The sequence below is a fragment of the Pollachius pollachius genome, assembly GCF_949987615.1.
Source record: "Pollachius pollachius genome assembly, chromosome: 1".
In the NCBI taxonomy this organism is placed as follows: domain Eukaryota; kingdom Metazoa; phylum Chordata; class Actinopteri; order Gadiformes; family Gadidae; genus Pollachius; species Pollachius pollachius.
The window spans coordinates 4926396-4936717 of NC_136934.1; the positions used below are offsets into that span (position 1 = coordinate 4926396).

Here is a 10322-nt window from a genome sequence, read left to right on the forward strand (position 1 = left end):
AATCATATGATGCACTGTAAAACTACCTCATTGCAGGAATCCATACTTTAAAAATGTAAACATGTTTTATTTGGGTCTGTTAAGGTCCAGCCTGGGTCTCAAAGTTTCTAGACGCTAATTGCTAATGACGGTCAATGATCCTTCCGGTAACTCAAATTGCCTGGGCTGAGTTTTGTCTCAGTCCAGCTTTGCTGATGCTGATTTCACATTTCCGCTATGTTAAATATAGTGGAAAAAAGCCGTTGCATTTCAACATTTTTGCAACATGTTTTCCGACCCTGTGCAAAGCAGGGGAAATTCCCTGAAAAAAGAACTGCAGATGTGCAAGCATTGGAGAAACAGAGACGTATGTCGAACACAATACATTTATTGCATTCTTTCCGGCTACATATGGTTCCTTCATACTTCTTAGTTCTGTAAATTATATATATCATTCCTGTGGTGAACTTCCCTTCTTAAGAATTTCTCTTCTCAATCATTATTTTGGAAAAGCTGTAATTGGAAAAGCTACATAAGCATTTGTTCATTAATCACAATTCACAACTTCAAGCCTGAGGACAAATATTTGGATCCAGAGAAAGGCACAGGATGTACAGACAGATTGGAGTCAAATTAAACGTGATAAAATAAAAGATCCATTGGAATTAGTTAACAAACACATTACACATTTACAATTAAAAGAATTGCAAAGTATATGCTGGAAACTGACAGGTTATGAATATATATAAAGATAAAGATATATACGTAAAGATATGCAAAATGTAGGATTATATCCGAGCAATAGCATTATATGCTTTTTTTTTTACAATCATCAGCATTAAACTAAATTACCTGAGGTCAGTTGCTCTCGTGATGAGTTATACAATGTCATACAACCATAAATGCTCGGCACACATTCAGTGTAAGGCTGTAAGTGGAAACATACAACAAATAAACCAAATTTATTATTTCCCGAAAATACATAAAATAACAAATGTTATTTTAATTCCCTTTTGCTGATCCCTTTTACTAAAAGTTAACTTCAGAGCCCTTAGGACATTTACAATAGGCATGCTTCAGACACCGAGAGGCACTAGGCTCTGTTTCTCTTCTGCTGCCCAGGTGACTAGAGGGGCACCACCTTCCTGCCAGCCACATACACCTCTAGGATGTTACGGTCATCACCTGCGAACCACAAACAAGCACATGGTCAAACATAGGAATCAGTATAAGCAGCTACAGCAGACCGACTATCGCATTGGACAACGGTGCGGGGAAGAAGCAAACGTCAGCATCTGCGGTGGAGGAACTGAAAGTAAGACCGCTTGGCACTCACCCAAATTCAGGAACTTCTCCAGCAGAACCTGAAAGGGAAATAATGGATGAATGAGTTGATAAGGTCAAGACTGTAAAGATCAGCTGTTTTACTGCGTGTATCGTGCATCGTGTGTGTATATATATAATGTGTATATGCATGCGTGCAAATGCGTTTGCATTGGTATGTATGTCTGTGTGTGTGTGTGTGTTTGTGTGTGTGTGTGTGTGTGTGTGTGTGTGTGTGTGTGTGTGTGTGTGTGTGTGTATGCTTGTGTGTGTGTGTGTACCTTTGGTCCGTCATCTTGAACCAGGTCGATAGGGCCACCAGGCACAGCCACATTCACCCTCAGAGCATCAAAGTCTTTTCCCACCACAAAGTTACCGGTCTGGCTGTCCATGGACAGAGCTGTGGAGGTTATGGACCAAAGGGATCATGTCATTCAGTGATATACTTTGCAGCATTCCTGACAGGAAATAAAGCGCTGTCACACGCTAACTGACCAATAGATCCGGGTGTGTATCCGGACAAAACCCTTTGTCCCTCAAACGGCCTTTGCCATTGTGGTTGCTGTTGGTGTCATCATGTCCCTCCCTCGGTTCGTGTTTCTTTGTGTGGCATTGTTTTTTGGTTTGAGTTGTGATTGGGTTAGTTGATTGATGTCTCTGTTGTGATTGGTTGGATATGTGGGCGCGGTCCCTGCAAATTGGCTTGCTTGTGTGTCTTAGTCGTCTTTGGGATATTCTGTTGTTAATACATGCATTTTCGGTTCAATACATTTTGCTGTGTGCTTTTCCTTTTCAAGTTTCTTGGAGGCTGAGGTGGAAATGAAGACTCGCACTCATTTCTCCCAAAATTCTTTGAAAATAACGTCTGTTTAGGCCAGCTTTGGGGAACTGGCCTCACCAGCGGTTTCAGTGTTTCGTATAATGAAAGTATTTATAGTTGCGGAGCATTTGAAAATATGCAGAACAAATTGAACTGGAGCTTCAGGGGGGTGGTGAATCCCACCCTGTGATTCGGTCACAGGGTGGGAATCACCACCCCACACATAAGTTAACCTTGCACATTCAGCATGGCTGAGAGCTTTTGGGAATACTATTCACTATGCACACACTTTGCATGCCTTCCACAGTATTGGACGACGTCAATGTATTTTTTGACCACCACTAGCCACTACCACTTGAGGCCAACGGCCTGGACCAGCACTAACAGCTGACGGCCATATGGGCCATGTGATGCCCATGATGACACGCACTTCATGCTGATACCTAAACCAGATCCAGCCCTATCTCTCAGCTCCACAATGCCCTAAAATAGGGTTTGGGTTGGGGTGGGGTACCTTGGCTTCCCCCCAACGTGGCCAGTCTGAAGGTCTCCTCCCAGGTCAGGGTCTGGCGGGCGGGGTCCTGGATGGTCAGGACCTTGGACATGTCCCGGGCTCGCCTCACCGCGTCCAGCATGGAGGGGGAGTACCCCCCCGCCACGTCTGAACGCCGAAACAAACGCATCGATGTAACACATGGATGGACGCGGTGTGATCCGACACACGCATACACTCACACACCTGTCTCTGAATGTGCATACGTACAACCAAAAACATTTACAGGTGGACAATCTTCAAAACATTAAGATAATGCTAAACATCGTAGAACATCGTGCCATGATGAGGCTGGCTACCTGTTCCAAGACCCAGTTTAACTTTATGGCTGAGAACCTTATGGACGTCAAACAACCCACTGCATAACCTGGACGAGAAACAGAGAGAGAGAGAGAGAGAGAGAGAGAGAGAGAGAGAGAGAAAAAAGGAAAGTTAGGAGATAGTCTGGCTTTTGTCAGTGTATGGCGCTAGCACATGGAGAGAGAGAATGCAAAAAAGAAGAAGCATCTGGATTTCTGTTGGGGAGCAGTTCGACTTCCACATTGTATGTGGTTTCAACATTGTTTGAGTTTAGACAGACAGAGAGAGAAACAGACAGACAGACAGATATAAGAAGAATCCATATGCCAGTGCAGTAGATGTGTGAAGCACAAAGGTTTTGGGAGACATCGTGTGCTTACGAGAGGTTGGAGTTGGGGCAGTGAGCCAGAGAGCTTCCCGTCCGGTGAAAGATCTTCAGCTCTTCATCACTCAGGTGGCAGCCGTGAGCCATTATGGTCTGTAGAAGAGTAGAAGATCAGCATCAGGGCGGTCAAACAGAAGGGGATCAGCTGGAGACTCTGAAGTATGTTGGGTGGGTTCCGTTGGTCGTTCTGGGTTTGTCCTGAAGATTTCCTCCTTAATTAGTATCTATGCTTTGACCTGCTGCCTGAGTTCCTTTTTTGCCTACATTCGGGTCTGAGTTCAGAATCCATAGAGACTGCCTACAGGCCACACTGTGGACCGGGGGGGGGGGGGGCCGGGCTTGAAGCACCACTACAGTGCTGTAGCCTCCATGCACCTCACCTTGCTGGTGAGCAGGTTGTGCTGGAGATAGACGTCCGTGTACGACTGGGACTCAGGGAACAGTTCCTTCACCAGGGTCACCTCATCCTTGTTTTCACTGATATGGCTCTGAGGAAAGAGAAGACAGTGCGTGACGCTGGGTCCTTCAGATCAGTTGGCCCAGAGGCGCCTGAATAATAAGATTTGGTCATGAACGAGGAATAGGGTTATGCAATGTTTGGGTAAAGGGAGAAAAAAAAGGTGTTAAAAACGGCACGGCTCTCAATCAATTGTCCCACGTGACAAGCTCACCTGGATGTGAAGGTTGTTGTTCTGGGCCACCTCGGCGAGCTTGAGCATCAGCCCCGGGGTGCACGACACCGAGAAGCGTGGCGTGACCACCGGCTTCACCAAGGGGTACTGGCAGGACGGAGTCCACCAAACGCAGGACATGGAGATTTAAACACGGAAATCCAATCGATGACTTGAATATCGCAAACCTTTAAAATGAATGCTCATTTTGGGCAGCCAGCTCTGCGCCACAATATGGCGTGCGACGAGTTGAGCAACCCTTAGCACAGCGTTGCTGGTCTGGTGGATAGGGCGATTTTAATTTGGCAGTTTGACATCTAGCAAACATTGTTGTATTGCATGCCTACTATGAAAAATAAATATCTTATCTTTGTGTGTGTGTGCGTGTCTGTGTGTGTGTGTGTGTGTGTGTGTGTGTGAGTGTGTGAGTGTCAAGAGGGCTTTGTTGTAGCTGGCGACACAGAAGGCAGAACAAAAGACAAAGGATGTGAGGAAGACATACCTTCCTCTTCATCAGCTCGCTGATGAAGCTGGAGGGCAAACAAACAAAACAAAGGTAAACTTTATGCAGGCTAGGATGGACAATAATAACCTATTTAAATAGGTTATATATGATGAGGATGAGTCAATAAATAGTAATGTACATATTAAGTAAGCCTATATAAATACATAGATTATAAATATAACTACTAATATATATATATATATATATATATATATATATATACACATCGTGTGTATTACCTACATATTATATGGTCTGCTACAAAGGCCCTTGAGGAAAAATGAGTTATATTATTATTTATAATATAAATAGTGTTTCCACACCGTGTGGTTTCGCTCAGGGACTCCTTTGTTTCTTCTTTGTAATGTTCATGAAGCCCGTTTCGGTCCATGCACACTTTACCCACCAGGGCACGCTGCCCAAAGTCATCTGGAACAAGGAACATGAGCTCATCACACCGAGGGAACAAAATCCACGTGTATATAAGAACTGAGCCCATGTTTCAAAGTTAATACATGAGGGATTATAAAGTAGGTATTCCATCTCTCGCCCTACATTTATGCGTGGATGTACAGGTTCTGCTGTGGATGTATAGGTTCTGCTGTTGATGTATAGGATCTGCTGTGGATGTATAGGTTCTGCTGTGGATGTATAGGTTCTGCTGTTGATGTATAGGTTCTGCTGTTGATGTATAGGTTCTGCTGTGGATGCATAGGTTCTGCTGTGGATGTATAGGTTCTGCTGTGGATGCATAGGTTCTGCTGTGGATGCATAGGTTCTGCTGTGGATGTATAGGTTCTGCTGTGGACATATAGGTTCTGCTGTGGATGTGTAGGTTCTGCTGTGGTTAACTCTTCGGACAATAAGCAAATAAAAGCGGGGCAACTCAAATAATGTTGTTTCTTTGGACTTTCTTTGGCTTTTTCATTGCATGCTGAACTACAGCGAAACCGCCCCTCAAGTTCAGCCTGAGGTCATGAAGGGATGCCCTGACTCTGTTGACATGTTCCCAAGGCAGAAAGCCGGCCTCTTTCTAATAAACCACGGAATGCATCGTCTCAGCACATCGGCGGCCTTCAGCTATTCACTTTTTTTTTTTCTTTTGAGAAAGTATAACGATATTATTATAAGGGAACAAAGACTATAAACAATGCCACCCACTTTGAGAAAAGGCAGATATTGTTTAGATGAAAACATCAAAGAAAGAGATCAGAAACGACCGTGACCAAAAAAAAAAGGGGTTTGACCGCAAACTCATAACTTGAAGCCTTGGAAGACGTATGTCTGCCTAGGCTTCGAGGGAGTATTATATAGTATAGTAAGTATTCTCACGTTATCGTTATCTTGTGAATCCTCACAAGATAAGTATTTTTATGCAACTGTTAATCTCTCACACACACGCACACAGACCCACACACACAAACCAATCGAGAGATAAGCAAGCCTATGCCTCTATAAACAGGGTGAAGGTTCAAGTTATGTCCTCAGTGATATTTTAATACAGGCAGACACATCTTGTCTTAAACAGCAGGTTATGGCGCTACGGTTCTTAAGGTTAAGGTTACTTAAGTTTATCTAAGTTATGTGGGTTAAATTGGTTATTCTAGTATAGTTGTTGATTGACGAAGCTAGAGTCCCTACTAGGACACAAACAGAGCTGGAAACTAAACTTTGACCCTTGTTGTGCGGCTTCATCATTCTCCCTATACAACATGGACCAGACAGCCGCAACAGGTGTAGGGCAGGTGTGTGTGCAAAGGCATGTGTTGAACAATACCACATCAAAGCAGATGCACCCCAGGAATAGTGGATGGATCCAACTATCATTAGAAGTTCCTGTTTTTTCCATAGATGTATAGCCCTGATTTATTGCCTAACCTCTTCCTCACTAGGCCTTGGGTTTTTGTTGAAGATAAGATAGCCAAAGTGCATAGTGAATTTTGCACGACTACAAGGGCTGTGTTGTGGAATATTGGCAACAAATGAAAGGTAGCACCTATTTGATTGTTATTGCAATTGAAATAATCAATGTGGATGTTACTGGACCAGAGTGAATAAAACAAGACCACAGCATAAATGGTGGATTTTATTTCCGCCTGAGATACATGTCATGTTTTGCACAGTTATAAAGAAATAATTATTGTTGTTGCATTCACGTTATTTTGTAAGGGGACGGTTTAGTGCTTTGTTTAGTGCTTTGTGCGGTAATTAAACATTGCAATATGATAGTTAATACTATATTTGGAAGTGGAAACTTTAAAAGAAGGTCTAAATATTGATTTACCTTTTTGAATATGTTGATTAGTCATCATCATAAGTAACCACTTTAGACTGTAGACTGTTCTCTTTAGACATTTTATCTTGCATGATCTTTTCTTGTACTTACAAGATATTTGGATATTTGGTTTTAACGTAATGCTTATCTCGTAATTATGAAAAAAAGCATTTGTATTTGTATTTCTTATGTGTTTCTGTAGTTCAAGCATGAGCGATACCTGCTGCTAACATTAGCATCCTAGAACTCAAGTCCCTTTGTACGGTGCTGCACTACAGCCTCTTGGCCCGGAAAAGAGAAAAACTTTCCCCAAAGCTTCAGAGACTATTTTGGGAACATTTTCCTATGCTATCATGAGGCCAAAGAAAAAAAAGGGAAACACAAAGAATCGCTGCCTAACTAGTTGCCGAGCACATGTCCAAACCTAGAGGCATTGGTTGACCTGAAGAGGTTAACAGTAGAGGTTAACAGTGACTGGCTGATGAGGATTATAAAGATGTACACTTACTCGCAATCTCCCCTAGCAGGAGGGAGGCGTCTGTGTGTATGGTGGCGAAGTAGCAGGCGGTCGTAGTACCATTTCTCAAGGTCCGTTTCTGAAATATTGCCAAGCAATAAGCATAATATCCAGCTGATACAGGGCGATGATACAAAACAGTCTGGATTACGTTCCTTACTTTTAGGCTATTTAGTAGAATAGCCTAGTTACCAAACCAATGGATTCAATGAGCCGGTTTGTTTTCTGACTGTTTCCGTTTTGAATAAGCTAGTGAGTAGCGACCCGGGAGAAGACATAGAAGAGAGAGAGGGGCTTCACTCACCACCACGTGCGTGTAGACATCGCGGGCGAACTCCAGATCCGAGTACCTGGACTCCACGGGGAAGGTGTAGGTCTGGAGCCAGTCGAGCAGGGGCAGGTCCAGAGCAGTGCCTGCATAGCTGTACTGGGCTGCATGGATGTGGGTGTCCACAAGGCCGGGCATGAAGAACTCCCTGCCATGTAGGACGGGGCACAGAGGATGTTAAGGCGGACATTTGTTAGCCATTTAGAAATGTAACAGCTGAAGATACTTTATTTGGGATTATGTTGTACAAAATAGGGAAATATAATTAAGTAATACAATATAAGTAATACATGAGTAGTAGCACAATGCCATTCCATTATATACAGGTTTAAAATAACTGACCGGGCTTTGCTACAGATTTTTATAAACTTTAGAAGTATATATCCAGTAATGGTTTAAAATCCTCCACTCACTGAGGTGATAGTTGAGTAACAGTACTTGGGTTGAATCCAAACTTCGTAGACACCTCTTCCAGCTCCGGGCCTTTCTCAACAAAGGATATCTAATAATGAACACAAGGCAAGGCATGTTTTGCATTATAATCTGAATGTCATTATTAAGAATGCCAAGCTGCTGGCCAACTCAAATACCCGCATTAGTTTGAACAAAAAATAACAAATACGTTCTTTGCAATGTACTGTACGTGTGAGGTTAGGGTCCTTGAAGGAAGGCTGGGAATGGCATTTCTGCTCTCTGCAGCTCTGCTACCTCTATGCTTTCATGCTAATTGACGGGTTGTCTCCACACAGTGCTCCACTTACTGCTTAAATATATTGTACCGTTGTCAACAACAAAATGTATTTCTCCTGGGGGACTTTGATTGCCTAAATATGTTGCACTTCATCGGACTGGATCAGCGCCAGCCTACACACAGGACAGTGTTTCTTTCACGTCCAGGGACGATTGCCCAAGAGCCAAGAGCGGAGAACCCAAGGTCTTTCCTATCCATTTAAATCACAAATGTTCTACCTTTGGGTTGAAAATATGTGATAAATCAAACATTTCTGGACTTTCAACGAAATGTGTTTTTCTTATCAGATATATTATAAAAAAAAACGATTACAACATAGGCTTACTTTATACAAGTTATTATCCCAACACATCATAATAATAAAGAATATATTCATCCAAGTCTTTAAAAAAATAACAGAATGAATAGGTTATGTGTATTATTATTGCTTGTACTGTCATGCACACTCGTAAACAGTATTATAATGATTTGTTACTACAAATAAAACAGCGCTATTGGATCCTGGCTTAAGAATATGGTGGTCCCGCTGTTACAAGTTATTACACACAGATTGCAAGTTTTCTCCCCTCTTCACAGAAATCTTAGATGGCACCACAGACCTTCCCGGTGGAATCCACCCCCAGCAGCGCATCTTCCAGTATGACCAGGGCGTCCTGCTGGGTCGAGTGGACGAAGGTTCCCCTGAACACCTTGACGTTGGTGGCGGCGGAGGAGGAACACGTTTGAGAAGCTGCCATGGTTCGGCCTGGACGAAATGAGCGTTACCACCGAGTGGATGCGCTCACAACTGTTTCAGGTTTCAGGATCGTCGACCGACTTCCTGCTGCGGACCAGAAAACAGTGGATGACGTGCATTAGCCGACCCTCCTTTTTTCCACCGCGACAGCTGCATAACGCCTCGTTTCTCATGTGCACACTCAAATCATGCACCGTGTTGATTTGGTGTGTGGTGTGGTTTGGTATCACACGTCTTGCTACTCATAATTCACAAAAGCATTTTTTTTTGGTAGTGTTTTTGACTTTGAAGGCGACGACGAAGTTTTTTTCAAAGTCGAACTTGACCCTGGAAGGGGATTAACCTACTGATGAGGGGCTTTGTCTGCAAATCACCTTAAACAAATACATTCACAGCTCCATAATGATAGACACTTTCAAAAGCGTTGAATTAGACTGTGCGATCATTTTGAATTCGCACAGGTTCATACTATTGGCCAATAACTCAGCAGTAACTGAAGAAAAAGAGTAAGATCTTTAGTATCCTTCCGTCTACTTCCTGTAGGCTACTCTAAGCCCCTTAAGGTCTCTGAAACAGAACATCTGCGGCAGCCGAGTGGATCTCCAAGAAGTGTGTAATTATGATGTGTTCACATTACTCTGATATAACTGCGATCAAGCCATTATTTATATGTCTATGCGTGTTTCCAAACATTATTGGTAAAAGGTATTGTTGGTGGTATTTTAGGTTTCACTTTCGTCGGTATTCAGAAACCGTGGGAGATGGCGCCCTCCAGCGTTCAAACGGAGACAGTACAGCTGTGTTATTTTACATCCACCTTGGGGACGACACGTTTTCCGTCTGGACAGAATAAAATAAACTGGATAATATTTATGAAATAGTTAACCTTGAAATGGGTCAAATTTGACCGAAACACAATATGAGGGTTAGTGTTTGTTATATACAAATATAGAACTGGGCATAGAGGATCCTGGGAACATGGAGAGACGTTCCTGAACATAGCTTGTGCTACATCTGGCACAGACGGTTGAAACATTTCCAAAAGAACGGTAGAGTTCAAGAGGAAGAAGAGGGGTGGAAGAGGGAGTGACGTCGAGGGAACCCGACGCAGTCTATTCATAATATTGTATTGACCACGGAAGAGGCAGTGAATGAAGTATTGATTAGACAGAGATGTAT

General features: G+C 43.0%; 1 protein-coding gene across 1 annotated transcript; it reads right to left on the bottom strand.

Moving 5' to 3' along the window:
* Positions 1-351: 351 nt before the first annotated feature.
* Positions 352-9224, bottom strand: gda (guanine deaminase). Its single transcript, XM_079750659.1, has 14 exons — positions 9007-9224; positions 8070-8158; positions 7633-7804; positions 7320-7407; positions 4860-4965; positions 4534-4561; positions 4032-4139; positions 3741-3848; positions 3356-3453; positions 2975-3042; positions 2637-2783; positions 1584-1702; positions 1316-1343; positions 352-1164 (listed from the first exon to the last, which is right to left on the bottom strand). Exons 1-14 carry the CDS (start codon positions 9142-9144, stop codon positions 1106-1108), a joined length of 1356 nt encoding a protein of 451 aa, XP_079606785.1. The 5' UTR covers positions 9145-9224; the 3' UTR covers positions 352-1105.
* Positions 9225-10322: the final 1098 nt, after the last annotated feature.